This window comes from Canis lupus, chromosome 5 (assembly GCF_011100685.1).
Source record: "Canis lupus familiaris isolate Mischka breed German Shepherd chromosome 5, alternate assembly UU_Cfam_GSD_1.0, whole genome shotgun sequence".
Classification (NCBI taxonomy): Eukaryota; Metazoa; Chordata; class Mammalia; order Carnivora; family Canidae; genus Canis; species Canis lupus.
The window spans coordinates 76917034-76939676 of NC_049226.1; the positions used below are offsets into that span (position 1 = coordinate 76917034).

General features: G+C 41.3%; 1 protein-coding gene across 2 annotated transcripts; it reads left to right on the forward strand.

Annotated features, from left to right (window-relative positions):
- Positions 1 to 42: 42 nt before the first annotated feature.
- Positions 43 to 22163, forward strand: DDX19A (DEAD-box helicase 19A). 2 transcript variants are annotated; one of them, XM_038538353.1, is made up of 12 exons: positions 43 to 223; positions 3875 to 3923; positions 7026 to 7076; positions 8325 to 8460; positions 11043 to 11135; positions 13215 to 13317; positions 13711 to 13825; positions 16718 to 16895; positions 17272 to 17509; positions 19831 to 19993; positions 20444 to 20635; positions 21044 to 22163. In XM_038538353.1, exons 1-12 carry the CDS (start codon positions 167 to 169, stop codon positions 21103 to 21105), a joined length of 1437 nt encoding a protein of 478 aa, XP_038394281.1. In that variant the 5' UTR covers positions 43 to 166; the 3' UTR covers positions 21106 to 22163. The 2 variants fall into 2 exon arrangements, with proteins under 2 accessions (XP_038394281.1, XP_038394282.1); XM_038538354.1 differs by lacking the exons at positions 43 to 223; positions 3875 to 3923; positions 7026 to 7076 and adding an exon at positions 8761 to 8821 and having other exon boundaries at positions 8323 to 8460.
- The last annotated feature ends 480 nt before the right edge of the window (positions 22164 to 22643 follow it).

A 22643-nucleotide genomic window follows, 5' to 3' on the forward strand; every position in this document is an offset into this window, starting at 1 on the left:
CGGAATAGTGACGCATGGCGCCGGCGGGGGGGAACTGACGTCACTTTCGGCACGGCCGCTTCCGGTCCGCGTGGGGGAGGTTCTCGCGCAGCCAGCGGATTCAGGGCAGGTGTTGGCGCGCTTGCGGTGGGTTTTTCAGCGAGTCGGCCTCCCTTCCCGCCGGATCATGGCCACCGACTCGTGGGCCCTGGCAGTGGACGAGCAGGAAGCGGCTGTCAAGTCGGTCAGTGTCTTCAGCTCCCGCGGGGCGAACGTAGCAGGGGCCCGAGCGGCCCCTGAGGCGATCCCCGGGAGCTCCCTGGGCTGGGCAGGCTTGTGGCCCACACTTCCCTAGAGTTTGCCGCCAGGAATCCCTATCCTGGTTTTGCGCCTGGGGCGGAAGAGACCAAAGTCAGGCTTGTTTTGTTCATCTAGGCCAGTTAAAGACTTTTTTGCCCTGTAGCAAAATTGTTCCCACTTTATATGTTTTCTTTCTTCTGTTGCACCTCGTTCTGGGGGAGATTGTAGGGAAATTTAGACGCTGATTCTCTTGTTTATCTGTTTTCTGAGTGATTCTGTGCTAAACTTTTTTTTTTCTAAGCTTTGTGCTTAACATGGTTGACAGTTTGTAGCTCTTGGCAGAATAACAGGTTCAGGTTTAGTGTTTCAATCTACTGCACAAGTCGGTGGGAGGCCCTACAAATTGTTTCATTGATGTTTGAAGTGACATTTAATTTCATATATTGGCTCTTTCATTAATGAAGATCCATTCAGCTGGAAGGTAATTAGAGTGTAAACTGGCTTTCTGTTTTTTTATTTCAGTTTGTTTAGTGATGATGCACTAATGATTTTAATAGTTTGTGTTTGGTAGTCTGAAGTCTTATGTAACTTTTTAATGGATAAGTTGCATTTCTTAGGCAGTCATCCTTAATTGCATTGGAAGGATTCTCAGTTTGTGAACAAATATTATGGGTTAAATCCAGCAGGGTATAGGAAGAATCTTTATGGTCTAGTTCAGAAGGTGAGCATGTGGGAAGTGCTGTGAAAATAGTAAGAATATCGTGATAAATGATCTCTGAGTGGGGAGAGGACTTTATAAGTAGAAAATGGGGAAATTCCTTGTGAAGAAGCTTACATTTCAAATGGATATTAGAAAATGAATCATTTAAGATAGAAGTGAATGACATTTTAGGAGAAAATGCACAAAGGTGCTGGACTTGTCTAGAGAGCAAGAATTGGAACTCATTTTTTTGCCGCAGCCTAAGTTTACCAGTAAGTGGTAGAAGCTGTACAGAAAATACTGTAGAGTGTACTTTGCAACCTTAACTGAGAACTTAAAGAAGAGAGACTTGACTTGTTTGATTTGGTGATTTTTCGGGAGGATATTGACATGATTAGATCTGAGAACTGGCAAGATTTATTGAACTCGGAGAATATTAGGAGTGATTCCTAAGGAAAGGCAATCAGTATGGAAGTTACTCTAGCCTAGAGAAGGGCATATGTTGTTGAGTGGTGGAAGTGACAATGAAGGGACGGATTCAAGAGAGAATTGTGGCGGTATAAAAAGTAGGATCTAGGAAGATGAAGTTACTGTTTATAGTCAGGAGCCCACCAAGCAGTATTAGTAAAATGCTAATATCAGAACTAGGGAAATGCGAGGATGGGCAGATATGCTATGGAGGATGGTGAGTTCAGGTTTGGCTATTCTGAAGTTGAGGACATCTTGGTAAGTAACTGTGTTGGGAGCCTCCAAGAATAGTCCAGGTTCAGTGATTTCCTGGGAGAATTCACAGGACTCAGCATATAATTGTATTCACAGCTATGATTTATTACAATGAAGATACAAAAAAATTAGCAAAAAGAAAAGGCACATCTAGCAAAGTCCAGAGAAAACCAGGCACCATCTTCCAAGAGCCCTCTCCTAGTGGATTTACACATTCAGCTTAATTAGAGTTTAAGTCCTGCAGCAGCTTATTGTAACAACACATGTGAAGTATTGTCAGGGAAGCTCATTAGAGACTCAGTTCTCAGGGTTCTTATTGGGGGGGGGCTGTCACAAAGCCACCTTCTCCCTAGCGTGTACCAAAATTCCAGACTTCCAGAAGGAAAGCAAGTGTTTAACATAAATTACATGTTTTTACAAACAGTTTAGGCATAACGAACTGCTCGTCAGTTCTAGGAATAGTGGGAACCCTTCTGAAGTTCATGTCCCCAGATGCCAGACAGGGGCCAACCTTGCAAGCTGACTCTTCTAAGGACAGGAAACTGTTAGCTGTGCTGGTTTTCTGCATAGCAACTATGCAGCATTTGAAAATGTGGCATTAGAGTTCAAGAGAGGAATCAGGACCACTAATGAAACTGGCTGTTTTCCATAAAGAAATTGTTCTTTTTTTTTTTTTTTTTTTTTTAATTCAGAGAGAGAGAGAGGCAGAGACACAGGCAGAGGGAGAAGCAGGCTCCATGCAGGAAGCCTGACGTGGGACTCGATCCCGGGTCTCCAGGATCACACCCGGGGCTGCAGGCGGTGCTAAACTGCTGCGCCACCGGGGCTGCCCTCCATAAAGAAATCAAAGAGTATCACAAAGGATAAGGCTCTGGCACTGTAGGAATCCGACTGTGGATTGGGGATTCCAGACTGTCATGTTTGCGTTGTCAGCCCATCCCAAGATTAGTTGGCTTCTGCAGATTTCTGTGTATTAGCCTAAAAATGTGGGTTAATCAGTGGATAAGTTCTGGTATAAAATACCTTCTCTGTTACAGGCCAACCTTCCTATTGGCCTTCAGGGAAAGGGTGTCCATCTCCAGTAGTGTGTTGATCTGATTTTTCTCTGGAAGACCTGGTTTCTGAAGAGATCAGATGAATATCCCCACTGTGTGAGGGTAGACTTCCTTTTCCCAAAGACCAAGAACAGTCAGTTGAGGGGAGGGGGAATGGAGGAGGAAATATTTGTCAACGCCCTCAGGAATCATTGGTGGTCATCATAAGGATAATGAAGGATTACATCAGTTAAGGGATCATGTTGGGGGCAGGGCTTGGGGTCCAGGGCTTGGTTTGGGTTACTTCTCTGAACCTGACAACATACCTTTACAATACTCTTTCTATATCAATACCCTTGCTCTTAAGAATACCTTGAACATGGAAAAATAGTTTTCATGAGATTGGAGACTTCATTATGAATGTATAAATTATTGCTCGGCTTGCATTTCATTTGCAGCTTAATAAGCAGGTTTGCATTGACCAGGACTGGTGACCAAAATAAATTTAAAAAAAAAAATCCTTTGGTTCCAGTTTCTGAAATATTCTAAATCAGGAACATGAATTTGTTCATTCTTTCATCATAATAACTCGTTTTACCTAACTCCTAGTGGAGGTGGTTGATAAAGCAAGAAAGCAGGCTATAATTTATTTGCTAAATACAAAAATAAATATGTTAAGAAAATAATGGTAAAAAATTTATTTGCTAAGTGTTGCATTAATACAGCATGGGTTTCAGGACTAAAAAGAAAGCTGAGATACTTACATAGCATTGTTCTTTACCATATGTAGAAGGGAACTGTGAATACATGTGCCATTGAAAGACTATCATAGGTATGTGATGAAGGTGGATGTTCTAGAAAGCGTAAGTTGGAAAACTAGAGGTTTGAGACTGTTGTCAAACTTTCTTCCCATTTGCTCTGTTTAGTCCACCCTTGCCCCCTCCTTTTTAAGGTTCTTGAAGATGTGAAATGAGGTCTTCGCCCAAACTTGTAGAAATTCTGCTTGAGCAGGACAACTCCCTGAATATAGGTGCTGAACTAGTCCTGCTACACTTTCACTAGGGAACTTCTCTTTGCTCAAGAGACTTCCTTTGATTGGGTCATCTGCCTAACTGTGTTTCCTTTTATTCCCATTCAGATGAGTAATTTGCAAATCAAGGAAGAAAAAGTCAAACCAGATACCAATGGTGAGTCACTTGTAACTACCTGGATACAAGCTACACATACTCTTCTGCTTTGCTGTAGTAGCTGCAGTGTGAAAAGGCACTTTCATTTAGCGTAATATTTGGCAAATGACAGCACTGTATTTGAGATCCAGTAAATTAAGTTGCATTACCAAAGAGAACACATTAGTTTTCCAAATCTTTTTTTAATTTACTTATGATAGGCACACAGTGAGAGAGAGAGAGAGAGAGGCAGAGACACAGGCAGAGGGAGAAGCAGGCTCCATGCACCGGGAGCCCGACGTGGGATTCGATCTTGGATCTCCAGGATCGCGCCCTAGGCCAAAGGCAGGCGCTAAACCACTGCGCCACCCAGGGATCCCAGTTTTCCAGATTTTATCTTTTTTTTTTTTTTTTAAAGATTTTATTCATTTATTCATGAGAGAGACACACAGAGAGAGGCAGAGACACAGGCAGAGGGAGAAGCAGGCTCCATGCAGGAAGCCTGATGTGGGACTCGATCCCAAGACTCCAGGACCATATCCCGGGCCAAAGGCAAGCACTAAACCACTGAGCCACCCAGGGATCCCCTCCAGATTTTATCTAGTCTCAGACTCCTACAAGTGTTCGTTTGATAGTATTTCTTTAAGCTTTTTATTTAATTTTTTTTAAAAGTTAATCTGGGCTCAAAACTTAAAAGTCTAAACAGGGGATCCCTGGGTGGCGCAGCGGTTTGGCGCCTGCCTTTGGCCCAGGGCGTGATCCTGGAGACCCAGGATCGAATCCCACGTCAGGCTCCCAGTGCATGGAGCCTGCTTCTCCCTCTGCCTATGTCTCTGCCTCTCTCTCTCTCTCTCTCTGTATGACTATCATAAATAAAATAAAATAAAAAATAAAATAAAATAAAAAAATAAAAGTCTAAACAGGTGAAAGGCTTCCTTTTTCTTCCAGACTGTCATTTACCCAATTCTTTCTCTCTAATAGTTTGCAAGGGCTGCCCATGCCAAGTGTCACAAACTGAGTTGTTTAAACAATCAATGTATTATCTCATAGTTCTTGAGGCCATAAGTGAGATCAAGGTGTCAGTGGGGTTGGTTCCTTCTGAAGGTTTCAGAACTTACATTCAGGTCTTCAATCCATTTTGAGTTATTTTTTGTGTGTGAGTAAGATAGTGATCCAGTTCTATTCTTTTACATGCAGTTGTCCATTTTTCCCACCATTTATTGAAGAGACTGTTCTTTCCCTCTTGTGGATTTTTTTTTTAAAGATTTATTTATTTATTTATTCATGAGAGATACAGAGATAGAGAGGCAGAGACACAGGCAGAGGGAGAAGCAGGCTTGCCACAGGGAGCCCTGTGTGGATCCCAGGATCACAACCTGAGCTGAAGGCAAGACACTCAACCCATGAGTCACCCAGGCATCCCTCTTGTGGATTCTTGACTCCTTTTTCATAAATCAATTGACCATATGTGTGGGGGTTTATTTCTTGGCTCTCTGTTCTGTTCCACTGATTAATGTGTCTGTTATTTGAGTACCATAGTGGGGTTTTTTTTTGGGGGGGGGGTTGTGTTTTAATTATATAGCTTTGTAATATAGTTTGAAATCAGGGAATATGATGCCTCCAGCTTTGCTTTTCTTTCTCAAGATTGCTTTGGGGGAAAAATTGCTTTAGTTCTTTAGGATTTTTTGTGGTTCCATACAAATTTTAAAATTCTTATATTTTGGGGCACCTGGGTGGCTCAGTGGTTGAGCATCTGCCTTTGGCTCGGGTCGTGGTCCTGGGGTCCTGGGATTGAGTCCCCCATCAGGCTCCCCACAGGGAGCCTGCTTTTCCCTCTGCCTATGTCTCTGCCTCTCTTTCTCATGAATAAATAAAATCTTTAAAAATAAAAAAAATAAAATTCTTCTATTTCTGTCAAGAATGCCATTGGAATTTCGATTGGGATTGCATTGGTTCTGTGTATTACTTTTGGTATATGGACATTTATTCTTCCAATCCGTGAAGAAGGAAAATCTTCCTATTTGTGTCTTCAGTTCTTTCATTCATTAATGTCTTACAGTGTTTAGTGTATAGGTCTTTCACCTCCTTAAATTTATCCTATGTATTTAATTATTTTTAATGCAATTATAAATGGGATATTTTTTCTCTTTTTGATAGTCGTTATTAGTATACAGGAACACCAGATTTTTGTTTATCAATTTTTGTGTCCTGCAACTTTACTAAATTCATTTATTAATTCTAACGGTATTTTGATGCCATTTTAGATTTTTTAAATATACTATCGTGTCATCTGCAAATATTGACAGTTTTACTTTTTCCTTTTCAAGTTGGATGCCTTTTATTTCTTGTATCCATGTACATTTTATATAATTATTGATATGGAGGGTTTAGTTAATCAGTTTTATATTTGATTTGTCTCATAGTTTTTCTACCTCTTTTCTTGGCTTTTGAGTTAATTGACTATCTTAGAATTCAATTTTAATTTATCTGTTGATATTTTGGCTATACTCTTTGCATTATATTATGAGTGTTTTATAGATTTCTTATAAGTCTTTCATATTTTTTGTTTTTAGGTGCAGGATTTCATCTTTTTAGTTACTATAATAAATAAGATCTTTTCAGTTATATTTCTGCATTTATCAAAGCTACTGATTTCTATTTATTTACTTTGTACCTAGCTTTTTTATATTTTACTAAGATATGTTATTTTGTAGTCATTTTTAAATTGATAATTAGTTTCATAGGCTTACAATCCTTAATCCACAAAAAGTGATTGTTTTACCTCTTAATTTTTAATATCTTTATTTTCTTTCTCATGTCTGTGTTTCCTAAAATAATAGTATATTTTAAAATAGGATAAGCAAGTCAGAAGCAATATATTCTAATCACTCTGAAGTTAGCCAACATATCTAGAAAGTTGAAATTTTTAAAATTTCTTACTAAGAAAAAGAAATTTTCTTCCTAAATAAAAATTTCTTCCTGAACAAAAACCCATTAAATATAAAGAAATGCCAAATACTTAGATTTTGATCACGTATGTAAGATATAGTATTTATGTTGTCACACCTTTTGGGTAGGTTTGATATTTGCCTTTCTTATGATGACACCTGTTTTCTTGTGTAGGTGTTATTAAAACCAGTGCTACTGCAGAGAAAGCAGAAGAAGAGGAAAAAGGTAATTACTTTTTAAAACTCTGTAGCAAGAAGCAGCATATGACCCAAGGTTTGCCTTTCTGGAGTTAGAGGCACTAGATTGAGGAGATGAGGAGGAATCACAAAGGAGATTGAGAAAAAGCAGTCAGTGAGATAGAAGGAGAACCAAAAGAGAGGAATATCCAGAAACCAGAAGAAGGAAGTGTTTCAAAAGTAGGTAGTCAAATATAGGTAATAAGTTGATTAAGAAGTTATCAAAATGGAAAAAAAAAAAGTTATCAAAATGGGCTGTTCACCTGATTTAGCAGTATAGAAGCCATTGGTGTACTCAAGAAGGGCCTTCGAGGTCAAGTGCAGAGGTTAAATACAAAAGCCTATTCAGTGTACATTGAGCAGAAGGGGAGGACAGCGAGTGGGGACAGTGAGTATAGACAGCCTTTTCAGGGAATGTCCCATAAAGGGGAGCAAAGAAATGGGGCAGCAAAGAAATAGGGATGGGAGGATAAAAGAGGAAGCAGGTTTATAATGAGATGTTAAAATGTGTGCACATGCGAGGGAGAATGTTCCAGTGAAGGGGGAAACTGATAATGCAAGATGGAGTCAATGTTGGGAGAAATATCCTTGTAGGCAAGAGGGGTGGGACCTGTTGTATCAGTGCAGGGGTTAGCCTTGAGCACAGGCTGTTCATCTCAGGTTTCCAGAGGGAACATAGAGATATGCACCCAGATGCGGGTGGGTGTGTTACTGCAGTGTGTGGAGGCACTTCTGATCACTTGTACTTCTTTGTGAAGGAAGACACAGGCTCATCAGATAAATGAGAATGTAGAGGAATGAGAAGAGAGGAAGGTAAAAGTGGAGATCTAAGAAGAGTGAGTGGAGAATAGAAACATGAAGACTTAGAGGGCAGGTCAGCCCATTTGAGTCTAGTGGTCAAGAATTTTTTTTTTTTTTTTTTAAGATTTTATTTATTTATAAGAGACACACAGAGAGACAGAGGTAGAGACACAGGCAGAGGGAGAAGCAGGAGCCTGACATGGGACTCAATCCTGGGATTCCAGGATCACGCCCTGGGCTGAAGGCAGGCACTAAACCGCTGAGCCACCCAGGGATTCCGTAGTGGTCAAGAATCTAGTGAGATCTGTCAGTGTGGTTGTTTTTATCCAGCCAAGCTCAGTTGCCCAGGTGCTGGTGCAGAGACAAGGAGAAAGATTTCATGAGGTTGGGTTTGCCAAATGAGTATGAAGACAACCTACTGGTTTCTTCCTGACAGAGGACAGAGCTGCCCAGTCCTTACTCAACAAGCTGATCAGAAGCAACCTTGTGGATAACACAAACCAGGTGGAAGTCCTGCAGCGAGATCCAAACTCCCCACTCTACTCAGTGAAGTCTTTTGAGGAGCTTCGGCTGTGAGTGTCTGTTCCCTGGAACAGCTGTTCCTTGTCGGTCCCTCCTTTCTAAAACTTAGCATCTCAGAGATCTTTTGGGAATTTTACTTTTTATTTTTAAGAATCTTAATGTATTTGCTTCTTTGACTAGTTAATAATTCACGTGATTTGAAAGTGAGAAAGTATGAAAAAGTTTACGGTGATGGTTTCCCTCCCACCCTTGTCTCTTGGCTACCCAGTTCTCCTCCTCTTGGGAGGGATTTTTAAATAACAGCGATTTATTCATCATAGCTGAAAGTCTTTTTTCTTTTATGCTCTTAGAACTTTCAATAAAATATTGGCTGACAGGTGATTTCTGGATGTCAGGAACATTTCTTATTAGGTAAGCCCTTTTGTTAGACTACAGGGTTTACGGTCTTAAGAACATTTTATCTGCTTTTACATAATCAAAAGAGCCTGTGCAGGATTCCCAGTACCTACAGTGGAAAGCAGCCTTGAATATTCCAGAATTAAAAAAAAAAAATATTCAGAACCCGGAATTAAGCCACAAGGGATAGCATGTTTACAGCACTGTACTAAGAATCACTTCTAACTTCTTTTTATTTTGAAGGCAAAATTCTGGAAAGTCATACAAAGTTTTTTGTTTCTCTCAGCATATTAGTAAAGAAGTGTTTGTGAATCCTTGGTTTGTGTACAGACTATTATGCTGGGTGTCATGAGTAACACAAGACATAACTACTGTTCTTGCTTCCTGCCAGGACCAGAATCATGGACGGAAAATAGCTGGTGAATGAGAATGTTGTAGAATTAATAGATTCTTTGCCTTTATCAGCAAAATCTATCATATGCCCATTGTGGGCAAATAGAGTCCACATTTTGTCAGCTTATTACCACTGCTTTAGACTGAGACATTTAAAACATTAGAGCTAACTAAAACCAAATCAAGTCATCAGTGAACTGATAGCTAAGTTTTTTAAAGTGTAACTTTTTTTTTTAATGTTTTCAGGAAATTGTATTTTTCTTCATGTATTTCCTCCATCAGGGGCTTCATTCAGCAAGTCTGTCATCTCTGCTTCTGTTTATAAACTATATCAGGGCAGTGTGATATGCTTTTTTGTTTCCTGAAAGGACAGTTTGCTTTTCCAAGTATTGATGCTTTTTAAACCCCCTTTCATTTAAAGGACTTCAATCCAACCAGTGAGGAACTGTCCTCTCTGAAAAGTCTAGTTCTCTCTGATTTAGTCATTGTTGGCTAGGCTAGAGGAAACAAAGAATGAAACCTAAGTTGCCTTGATTTGTTTTGTACTTAAAATTTTTTAATTAATCTGCAAAATAAGAGAAAAATAATGAACCCCTGGAAGCTCTTGGATCATTCAGATCTTCATTCAGTTGTGACTTTGTTTCCTTAGCAACCAAATCAAAATCTGCTGAGCTTCATAGCCTTTTCTTCAGAAGACACCAAAAGTTATGCTTTCAGAGGTCTTTGTATCTGAGAACCAACATATGCTGGAAGAATTTGCCCTTTAGAGAGCCTGTTAACTCCAAGGAAGGCTCAGAGAACAGAAGTCTTAACTTGGTTTGACTCTTCTTTACAATCTGGTGGGATTTTTTGTTGAATACCTTGTCAATGTGGAGGTAGCAGAGAGCTTATCGTAAATGTGATGAAAGAGCAACTTTAATTGATATTTGTTGTACAGCTACTTACATGAGCTGGTGCTTTCCTATTCTTGATTTTTGACTAGACATAATAATTAAATATGAGCGTTTGTAAAGTTCAGTATGGTAATTGAACACTTCTACCTTTTTACTTTAGATCAGCTTACTAGAAACTAGCTGAATCAATTTTCTTACTTCTTGATTGTCCTGGGTATTTACATAGCTGGCTTTGGAAGGACCATAGATTACAAAATGACTGTGGATCAATTAACATCTGCTCCAAGAAATTAAAACTGACTCTCGTTCCTTAAAGGGACATCTAGGGACACCTGGGTGACTCAGCAGTTGAGCGCCTGCCTTTGGCCCAGGGCATGATCCTGGAGTCCCAGGATTGAGTCCCACATTGGGCTCCCTGCAGGGAGACTGCTTCTCCCCCTGCCTGTGTCTCTGCCTCTTTGTCTCTCTCATGAATAAATAAATAAAATCTTTAAAAAAAATAAAAAGGAAAAAATAAATAAATAAATAAATAAATAAAAAGGACATCTATATTTTAGTGGTATAGTAAGCAGTATATTTTTAGATGTGTTTTTTATTATTCATTTTATGCAAATTATAAAATTTATATGAATTAATACATACCACTCTTGCAATATCCAGGGAACATTTGTCATCCAAGGCCAGTCATATTTGTGGATCTGCTGAAAGCATGAATATCTCCAAGAACAAAAGTTTGTATTCTCTGAATTGAGTAAGAGTTGCAGATTAAAATTTAGTAGAGAAAGATGATGGCTTGGTTTCATTTTAGGTATTTTTTAAGGCATTGGAAAAATATGTCTGACAAAGATAGGAAGTGTTACTCTTTGTTAGATTTAGGGAAAGATAAAATTCTAAGCCTTTAAACAATTTGAACAACTAGGAATCTATCCTTTCTCTCCCTGGCTTCCTAGGAAACCACAGCTTCTCCAGGGAGTCTATGCCATGGGCTTCAATCGACCATCCAAGATACAAGAGAACGCATTACCCATGATGCTTGCTGAGCCGTGAGTATGCAGACCTCAAGTGTACTTCTTCAGGATTTGATTTAATGTCCTACGCTAATAAACTGTAATTATTCTTGAGAACAAGATGGCATGTTTGGGACAGCATGTTTCTTCAGGGAAACTTGAGCAAGTACAGAGAGTCAGTTGGAATTTGGTACAGTTTCTTTCTGCCTTTCCCACTTAACAGTAAAAACTGATGGTGGGGGGGAATCCCTGGGTGGCTCAGTGGTTTAGCGCATGCCTTTGGCCCAGGGCGCAATCCTGGAGACCTGGGATCGAGTCCCACGTCGGGCTCCCGGCATGGAGCCTGCTTCTCCCTCTGCCTCTTTCTCTCTCTGTGTCTATGATGAATAAATAAAATCTTAAAAAAAAAAAAAAAAAAAAAAACTGATAGGGGTTCCTGGGTGGCTCAGTCGGTGAGCTTCTGACTCTTGGTTTCAGTTCAGTCATGGTCTCCGGATTGTAAGATTAAGCTCCATGTAGGGCTCCTGATAGAGAAGGAAGCACCTAGCTGGCTCAGTTGGTAGAACATGCAACTCTTGATCTCAGGATTGTGGATTTGAGTTCCATATTGGGTGTAGAGATTACTTTAAAAAATAAAAATAAAAATCTTTAAAACAAAACTGAAAGAGAAAGCAAATGGTATTCTATGCAATTTAAAAATCAGAATTTTTTTTTTTTTTGAAGATTCATTTCTTGGGACGCCTGGGTGGCTTAGTTATTAAGCATCTGCCTTCGGGGATCCCTGGGTGGCGCAGCGGTTTGGCGCCTGCCTTTGGCCCAGGGCGCGATCCTGGAGACCCAGGATCGAATCCCACGTCAGGCTCCCGGTGCATGGAGCCTGCTTCTCCCTCTGCCTGTGTCTCTGCCTCTCTCTCTCTCTCACTGTGTGCCTATCATAAAAAAATAAAATAAAATAAAATAAAAATAAGCATCTGCCATCGGCTCAGGATGTGGTCCTGGAGTCCCGGGATCAAGTCCCACATTGGGCTCCCTGCGTGGAGCCTGCTTCTCCCTCTGCCTATGGCTCTGCCTCTCTCTCTGTCTCTCTCTCTCATGAATACATAAATAAATAAAATATTTTAAAAAATAAAAGATTCATTTCTTTATTAGCGAGGGCACACGTGTCAGCAAGCACAGGGAGGGGCAGAAGGAGAGAGAAACTTTAGCAGAATACTCGCTGAGCTTGGAACCTGATGTGGGGCTTGATCTCATGACCCAAGCTGAGGCCAGACATTTAACCAACTGAGCCACTCAGGCACCTCTTAAAAATCAGATTTTAAAACTTTGAACATTTTTAAACTTACAAAAAAATGTCAAGAGCAATATTAAGAACATCTTAACCCTACCTGCCAAGAAATAAAACATGATCAACCTCATTGGCAGTTGAAACCCCTATATACCCCTCTGTTCACATTCCCTTCCCCAACCCAAATAAGCATCATCCTGAAGCGGGTCATCATTCTCTCACATTTCTTTACACTTCTACTACATATCTATCATGTTCCTTAGAATTTAAAGAGTTGTTTACATATTTTTAGACTGTAGATAATTGGCATCATATTATATGTAATAACCTTTCTATTCAAATCTATTTTTTTGTTTAATAATAAAAATTCTATGTATTTCCATGACTGGTTTACATGAAGTAAAATGTGAACGTTCTCTCTAAAGGATGTTCAACTTGGTGTCTTGCATTTTCATAAAGAAGGGAAAGGGAACACACAGGGAGCCAAGCCCTGGAGATACATTATAGCTCAGCAGAAAATGTCTTCGGGGATTTGCCTTGGCACAGATTTTTCTCTGCCATGTTAATTTCCATGGGGCCCTTAGGGTATAAAACTAGGGCACTTTAGCTGTGCTGGAGTCTAGAGTGAAGATTTCCTGGTATGAACCCATCTAAATCATTATGTCCCTTAATATTTAAACAGTTTTTTAACAAAAAAAAATTTATCATTGTCCTTAACACAGAAAACGTGAATTAAAGAGAAAAGATTCCATATTCCTACCATCCAGAAAGAGCATTTTGACACTGTACTGTGTTTAATGAGTTTTCATTTCTGTCCTTCCTTGATCCAGCCCACAGAACCTGATTGCCCAATCTCAGTCAGGTACTGGTAAAACAGCTGCCTTTGTCCTGGCCATGCTCAGCCGAGTGGAACCAGCAGAGAGATACCCTCAGGTAAGGGCTGGAGGATCCCCAGGGCCCTGGCTTACCTGCCCTAGGAAAGGCAGTGCCATCTGGTGGGTAGTTAATGAGGGTGCCCCTAAAGGCGTCTCTGAACGTTTCCTGTGCCTCAGACTGTGGCTTAGGCAGAGCCAATTCATGCACTAGGCCACAACCTGGGGAGAATTTATTCAGAAGCAGCAGCCTCAAACAGTGGCTCTGAAGGCATTAACCCAGCCAGGGCTCTCTGCTGAAGGCTTGGGTCTACAGCTGAAGAGTGGGCCTGGTTGGAGAGGATGTGGTTCGCTACTTTTGAGTGGTAATAAGACCAGCATATTGTTCCTTTTGGGCCTGTTGTCTATTACTAAAAGGCTCTCCTAAACTCAACCTTTATGATCTCCCTGTCAGTGTCTGTGCCTCTCCCCAACATATGAGCTGGCGCTTCAAACGGGAAAAGTGATTGAGCAGATGGGCAAATTTCATCCAGAACTAAAGCTTGCTTATGCTGTTCGAGGCAATAAATGTGAGTATAAAGGGGTGAGACCTAAGCAGTGAGCAGGATAGGGTAGTTGGGTATTTGAATATTGAAGATGTGATGATGATGTTAAACTTTCTGGTTCACTTGACCTTAGGACCCACTGCATTGCTTTCAGCAAATCTGTTTTAAACTTGCTATTTAATAGTCCTTTCTGCTCTTAAAAGAGGATTTTGAGTTGTTAGGAAAATCTTTGTATGCGTCACAGAGTTGTTAAAGTCTGGTGTTCTTCACTGAGAAAATAGGATTTTGAATTCAGCATCCAGAATTCTGGAAACTACTTACTAACGAGGAATTAGTAGGTCTGAGGGATGGTAGGTTGGGATCATATCTCTTTGTTTAAAAATAAGCACAGCTTTAGTAAGAGTAAACTAGGAGTATATACAGATAACTTGGTCCTATTGAAAATAGAAATTCTTCTACCAATTTTTTCTCCCATGTGTTCTACAGAATGTAATGTAAAAAACAAGGACTAAGATGGAGATGAGGGGCAGGTAGAAAACTGATCATTAGAAAGCTATCAGGATATATAAAACCTCAAGTCATTAAGAAAAAAGCAAGCAGTCTAAATAGGAAAGAAGCCCAATTGAACAGACACATCACAAAACAAGGGATTCAGAGGGCCAGTAAATATGAAAAGGTGATCAATACACCTCATTTGTCATCAGGGAAATGTAAATTAAAACCACTATATGCCTCTCAGGTGGGCAAAAATGAAGAAGTCTGACAATACTAAGTGTTGATGGAGACCTACAAGAACTGGAATGCCCGTGTACTGCTGGTGGGGCGTATACACTAGTACTTTCTGGAAGCAGTTTGTCATTGCTTAGAAAAACTAAAAAGAGACCTCCCTTTCACCCAGCAGTTTGTAGTTGCCTGGAGCAATGGTTCTTGAACTTTTTGGTTTCTTACACTCTTAAACATTATGAGGACCCCACAGCATTTTTGTTTATACAGGTTTTATCTGTTGATATTTGCCATTTTGGAAGCTAAAATTGAGAAATTATACTTCTAAAGAATATGAAGAAAATTTGGCCTTTCTGATAATCTTAGGTACCTTTTTTAGGTGCTACACCAAAACATAACAAGTGGTAATTACTTAAGAATTAGTTCCAGTATGGAATCTGAAATCCTGTTACTGAACTTTTCATACTGTTAAATTAAAATACCTTGGTCTGTGGAAAATTCTGTCTTACTGAGTTACACTGATCTTCCAGATGTTGACACATCTCATTATACAAACTTTTTAAATTGTCTGCACAAATATTACCACCAAACTCATCAGAGTTTATAAAATCAAGAAACTCAAACTTAATGGCACATACAAGTCTACTAAAACTCTAATTCTACTTTTCTCTTGAAAGTTTAAATGTTACTGTGGCAGCAAATACAGTAGATTGTTTTCATTGAAGAAACAGCCTGTTCGTTTTCAAGAAAGTGGATATCAGATTCCCAACTTCATTTTCTATAGTTTATCGGTCAACTGAGAGAAATAACTAAGTTCAGCTCACCACACAGTCACAGAAGAGCTTTTCCTGGAGAAAACCATCATGCTTCAGCATGCAGCAAAACTACTTTATCCAAAAGTTTTTAGGTTGATTATGTAATTTGTGTGTTTATTTGATGTCTCACAGTGGTGGGTACATCTAAGTGTAGATACCAGAATCTTGTAACAACATATAACTTCTTAAGATTTTGTAATAAGATGGGACTTCACTGTGTATGAAGGATTAATAGATTAACTATATTTAATGTATTATTTTTAAAGGTTCAATTTTGACTTAGAGGCAGTGGACATTGAGAACTACATTTGAGTTAATTCAAAAATTTTCCAATGGATAACTGATGAATTTCTAATGAAAGGCCCTTCTCCTTAAATTAAATTTTGTTTTTAAAATAGTTATCCTTTCAACTTGTGAAGGTATTATGTGGTAGAAACTTTTTTCTCCCATATCCCCAACCACCTAGCTCTCCATTCTCTAGGCACTCAGTACTAACCAGTTTCTCATGTGGTGCACCAGAGATATTGTGTGGCTGCAGGCACATCGTGTGTGTGTGTGCGTGCATGTGTGCGTAAGTATGTAAATGTGTACACTTCATACATGTATATGTATTACATGTATTCGTTCTTTGCCTCTTGGTATACAAACTGCTTTGCAACTTTTTTTCACGTTTCATAATGTATTTTCGAGATTTTTCCTTATCAGTTCCTAAGTAGTTTTTTACTTTTCTTGGCATCATCCATTGTGTGTACCCTACTTTGCTTAATTAGTTACTGTTGAATGCCGGCATAGCCTTGCGTATTTGTTACTGTACACATGTTAACATACATACGGGGTTCATTCCTAATCATGGAGTATTGGTCACAGACTATGCACATTAGTAATTTTAATAGGTGGTTGTACCAGTTTCAACTCCAGCAGCTATAATTTGAGAGTAATGTGTTTTTTAGCACATGTACTTAGGAAGACTGTCTATATTAGAATGTTAACTAAAGCTCACTAGGCCAGGATCCTGGGACTCAAAACTACCAGTTGAAGAGAAAATCTGTGAACTGTGAGTGAATGTATGATGCAAAGTGAGTAAGAGTAACGCCAAGGAGAATGAGTAGGATAATGCTGAATTACAGGAGGAAACAGAAGAGAGACATGGCACTTACTGAGAATTCACTGCATAGGATTGAATCCTGACCACTATGCTGGGACATAGGTGCCATTGTACGACTTTAAAATAGAAGAATCCAAGACTTATGGATAATGCTCTTGTGTTTTGACATCTGGAATTAACTTGTTTTACTCACTCTGGAAGGATGGGCAAGGCTTTGATTTCCAAAACTGGTTTGCCATGGAAATACCCACGGAAAATGTCTTGTCTCCACAGTGGAAAGAGGTCAGAAAATCAGTGAGCACATTGTCATTGGCACCCCTGGGACTGTTCTGGACTGGTGCTCCAAGCTCAAGTTCATTGACCCCAAGAAGATCAAGGTGTTTGTTCTGGATGAGGCTGACGTGATGATAGCTACTCAGGGCCACCAAGATCAGAGCATCCGCATCCAGAGGTAGGAACTCTTGAGCCAAGAGGAACTTCTCGCCTCTTGATCTGCAAGTAAAAATCTTGTTCACTGTATCTCCTCCTGCTATATCTAACCCCTCTTCTTTCTCCAGCTGGGTTATTTGCTTTTAGAACCTTCAGAAGCATTTGTTTGATGGGCAATATCCTCGTCAGCACTGACCACGGGTTGAGGAAGGAGATTTAGGGAATCTAACACCAGCCCCGTCCCTGCCCCATGGCTGCTCTCGCCTCCTCCCTGCTGTTCTCCTCCCCCTTCTGCCACTCTCCTGGGCATGTGGATCACCCAACCCCGGGCAGCTGTCTTCTGTTCCTTCCAGGGAAAGACTCGGGATCATGCCACATACCTGGGTCTTCCCTTGCAGGATGCTGCCCAAGAACTGCCAGATGCTGCTTTTCTCTGCCACCTTCGAAGACTCTGTATGGAAATTTGCCCAGAAAGTGGTCCCAGATCCAAACATCATCAAACTCAAGCGTGAAGAGGAGACACTGGACACCATCAAACAGTATTACGTCCTGTGCAATAACAGAGATGAGAAGTTCCAGGCCCTGTGTAACCTCTACGGGGCCATCACCATTGCTCAGGCCATGATCTTCTGCCATGTGAGTAGCAGTGGCAGCAGCAGGCCTGCTGGGGGAGGAGTTGCCCTGGAGGAGGTGCTTGCCCCTCCTCACAGCCAGCTCCAACTAGGTGCTGAGGAGGACCAGAGGCCCTGTGTGGCCAGAAAGGAATGGTTTATAAAGATGTAGGATAGTGCTGTCTTAGTATCCTAAGGTATACATGGCTTAAAAATAGAGTTCCTAAGGGACTGGCTGGCTCAGGCCATGGAGCATGCACCTCTTGATCTTGGGGATAATAAGTTTAGGCCCCTTGTTTGACCTAGAGCTTACTTTAAAAAAAAAAAATAGAGTCTCTATTTGTAGGTGATATGTTACTAGACAACACAAGAGAATCAACTGATAATTGTAGGAAAAATAAGAGACTAAATATAGTAGCTGGTTACAAAATTAATATAAGTTGTTTTCTAGTCTCAAACAGCAAATTTTTTTTAAGATTTCATTTATTTATTTATTTATTTATTTATTTATTTATTTATTCATGAGAGACAGAGAGAGAGAGAGAGAGAGACAGGCAGATGCAGAGACACAGGCAGAGGGAGAAGCAGGCTCCCTGCAGGGAGCCTGATGTGGGACTGGATCCCGGATCTCCAGGATCACGCCCTGGGCTGAAAGTGGCGCTAAACTGCTGAACCACCTGGGCTGCCCTCAAACAGCAAATACTTAAAAAATAGAAGGCTAATAATTGATTATTTGTTCAATCATTTATAATTCAAGGATGTGTAAAACAGGAATGCACAAATAGATAAGTCACTATACTTTTTGCTCTGCATACAGTAACATAGTAACTTAAAAATAAAACATTGTCCTTGTGTCAAAAAAAAAAAAAAGGAAGGCTAGATCCTATTAATAGGAAAAAAATCAAGAATAAATATTCAGGATACTTGAAGAACACTTCAAAAATGTTGTTAAGGAAAAAGAAAACAAAAATGATGCTAAGGGATATTAGAATGAGACAAATCTTACTCTGTTACTAGAGGACTTGTCATTGAAAAAGTTTGTTTGTTTGTTTGTTTTTAAGATTTTATTTATTTATTCATGGGGGACATACAGAGAAAGAGAGGCAGAGACCTAGGCGGAGGGAGAAGCAGGCTCCATGCAGGGAGCCCGATGTGGGACTTGATCCCGGGTATCCAGGATCAGACCCTGGGCCGAAGGTGGCGCTAAACTGCTGAGCCACCCAGGCTGCCCCTGAAAAAGCTTTTTTAGACTGTTACCTTCGGATTGAAAATTGCAAATCTCCAGAAAAGATGAAAAAAAAAAAAAAAAAGAAACTGAGCACTTTTATGCCTTTCACCTATTGTTAACATTTAGCCACTTTGCTTTTTATCCATGTGCTCACATGTGTGACACATCCGTGCTTTTTGGTTTTGGTGAAGTTATTATTTTTAATTTTTTGGAAAGATTTTATTTATCTGAGAGAGAGTGCACATGTGCGTGAGCATAGAGGAAAAGGGAGAAGCAGACTCCCTGCTGAGCATAGAACCCGATACAGGGCTTCATCCTAGGATTCTGGGATCATGACCTGAGCTGAAGGCAGACGCTTAACCAACTGAGCCACCCAGGTGCCCCTTAGTGAAGTATTTTAAAGTTAGTTGTAGAGATCATGAGAGTTTACACCTAAGTACTTCCCAAGAATGAGACATGCTGCTACATAAGCCCAATACCATTGTCTACCTTTAACAATGACATAATAATATTATCCCCTGTCTAGTCCATCCATATCCCATTTTCCTCACTTGTACCAAAAACCTTCTTTATTGTTTTTGGTTGGTGGTGTTAAATGTAAGAGCCAGTCAGAAATCATTGCACTTAGTTGTCCTGTCTCTCAAGACTCCTTTAACCTGGAACAATTTCCCCACCTTCTGTGACTCCAACATATTGAAGTGTCCAAGCTAGTAAGTAGTGTTAAGAATTTCTTTCATTTCTCCCCCTCGTGATTATATTCAGGTTAAATATTTCTGTGAGATAAATATCCAAGTAACATTGTTACTTCCTGTCACAGCATGTCATGTTAACAGTTTTAGGAAGTTTTGTTTTTTTTTGTTTGTTTATTTGAGAGAGAGAAGGAGCATGAGTGGAGTGGGGGGAGACAGAAGGGGGAGTATGCAGGAAGCCCGACATGGGGCTCAATCCCAGGACCCTGAGATCACGAACCAAAGGCAGACACTCCACTGAGTGAACCACCCAGGCGCCCCATCATTTTAGGAAGTTTAACCATCAGCTGGTAAGTTTCAGGTAGAGTCTTCTAGATCAAAAATATTCTTTCAGATACCTTGATTTCTCAAATGTTTCCTTCTTTGCAGACCCGTAAAACAGCTAGCTGGCTGGCAGCAGAGCTCTCAAAAGAAGGCCACCAGGTGGCCCTGCTGAGTGGCGAAATGATGGTGGAGCAGAGGGCTGCGGTGATTGAGCGCTTCCGAGAGGGCAAGGAGAAGGTGCTGGTGACCACCAACGTGTGTGCCCGCGGTGAGCAGAGAATCTGTCTGCCAGGCCCTGAGTAGCAAGGGAAGTCCTCCTGTATGGGGCGCTCTGCTGGTTCGGGGCGAGTCCACATGGGCTTGGTGCTGGCATTCTTTCCTGGGAGAGACTGGATTCCCCCAGCAGATGAGAATTGTCACAGAAGCCAGGGGCCCTGATGTGGTGGAAGGACAGGGACAGGCACCTCACTGGTCCAGAATGGCACCTTCTCTTTGGGGCCCCCAGTGAGGTTCTGGCTGCATTACTGATGTCCTAATTCTGTTGGCACCCTGCCAAAGTTGTCTTTCCCTCTGGATTCTGCTAGGTGCCCCTTGGCCCCAAATCCCAGAGCCAACCTGCCCCAGACTCTTCTTCCACATGAAGCTGGTATATGTTGGCCTTGCTTGGCTGGTGGTGATTTTTGTCTCCCTTCCTGACCTCTCCACCTCTTTCATGCAGGTATTGATGTCGAGCAGGTTTCTGTCGTCATCAACTTTGACCTTCCCGTGGACAAGGACGGGAACCCGGACAACGAGACCTACCTGCACAGGATCGGGCGCACGGGCCGCTTTGGCAAGAGGGGCCTGGCAGTGAACATGGTTGACAGCAAGCACAGCATGAACATCCTCAACAGAATCCAGGAGCATTTTAGTGAGTGCCTGGGAGTGTCCCTACTGGTGTGCCCTCTCCTTAGGGGCGAGTCCAAGGGAGGGGGTGAAGGGTAGATTCTCCTGTGGCCCCAAGAAAGGCCTTTGTCCCCAACACAGTCTTCTCCTTCCCTACAATAGGGAAGTCCTCCAAGACCACACCTGGCGAGTTTTCAGGGTCAGAGACGCAAATCACAGTTCCCCCTTGGCCAGCCTCAGGGGCCCGGGGCTCTGTCCCTTGCTCAGGCACTGGGAGTCTTTGGGCTTAAGTGAAAGGTCGCTGTGGCCAGAGGCATGGCCCATCCCTAGGCAGGGCAGAACCCTGTGTTTCCTCTCCCTGTGCCATGCTGTCCCTTCCCTAGGGGTGGATCTCTGTGGTAGCCCCATGTTGAATTCTCATCTTCCTCCCCAGATAAGAAAATAGAAAGATTGGACACGGATGATTTGGACGAGATTGAGAAGATAGCCAACTGAGAAGCTCCACCAGTCACCAGTGCCCACGCCTGGCACTCACTCCACCTGCACGGAAGACTAGTGCTTTCACGGCACAGGCCTCGACGTTATCACAAAGAGGAGGCAGAGGAGAGAGAAACTACCTACCTCATTTTAAATTACGTTTGGACTAGACAAAAATTGTGCAAATGATGGGGGAAGGTAGAAAAAAATTTTGCATTTTGGAAAATTTAGTGGTCCCACCCCCGCCCCCACCCTTTTAAGCCATAGTTTTCCCTATCTTTATAATAATCTCGTTGCTATGGGTAATTGCTGAGCCCAGGATTCCCTGCTTGTTTTGTTGCTGGGGTGATAGGACCGTTCTCCAGTTCCTGAAGAAATGGTAGATGTAGAGAACAGGAGAGGCTCAACAGTGCAGGCTTGTGAGCCCCACTGCACGGTTGGAGTGTGGGCAACAGAGACGCATGAGCTCTTCCCCTTCTCTGTCCCTGACCAGAGAGCTGCCACCAATGTCTCCTGTCCTTGGGGCCATCCTCCTCCTAAATCCAGAGATGTTCTGATCCCCCTTTACCTCCATTCTCTGTGCCAGAGGATGTCCCTGTTTCTCTCTGGGTGAGCATCTTAGCTACTTCTATAAACCTTCAGTTTGGAGAGAAACCTGGTCAGTGAATCTTCAGAGGGATTGGTCTGACAAGGGTAGATGAGTCCTTTGAGAATCTGGGCCTTCCTTTTCCTATAGTTGCTGTGTCTGCTCAGGCATTGGTGGTCATGGCAGCCAGGTGACACCAGGTGAGTTTCTGATCTTATCCATGGGGTGTCACACTGTGCCTAGAGGCAAGCAGCAGAGTTTGGAAGGGAAGTTATGACCAAGTGAAAACACTGATAATGCTCTTTATCTGTGATAGTGGACCTATTGGTTATTTCATTCATCTATACAAATAAGGACAGATAAATTCGAGCTATACCCATCATTCATTATGTTCAGAAATTTTAAAGTGATTATGAAAGGCTTTACTAATCATGATTCATTTTTATTTGTATTTTTCTGCTTATTAGACTAATATATGCTCATTGAAAAACTGTGTGTTTGTGTTTGTATACACATACATAAGGTGCAAGTGCTCTCAATCCCCGCCTCTCTGAGATCACCATTGCTAGCATTTTGGTGAACATACAATAGATTTGTTTACATATCCACTTTTTTACAAAAATGTGAACATTCTGTTCATACTCTTGTGCGACCTGCCTTTTCACGTAGCATATCTTGGATGTGTAATGTGTCCAGCACACAGACACACATCACTCATGACAATGGCATCATTCTAGCGTTAGCTGCCCCAGTATTTAGTTCGTGGCCTCTCTAGTACAAGCATGGGAGATGGCCACAGTGCCGCAGCATGCAGCCTCACTCACCTCTGCCCTAGGAAAGTAGCTGTAGGATCTATTCCTGGAAGTACAGGTGCTGGGGTAGAGAGTGGAAACATTTATGGGTTTTTTTTGTTGTTGTTTTTAACATTTATGTTTTTAATCCATTCCCAACTTACCTTGCCAAAAATTTT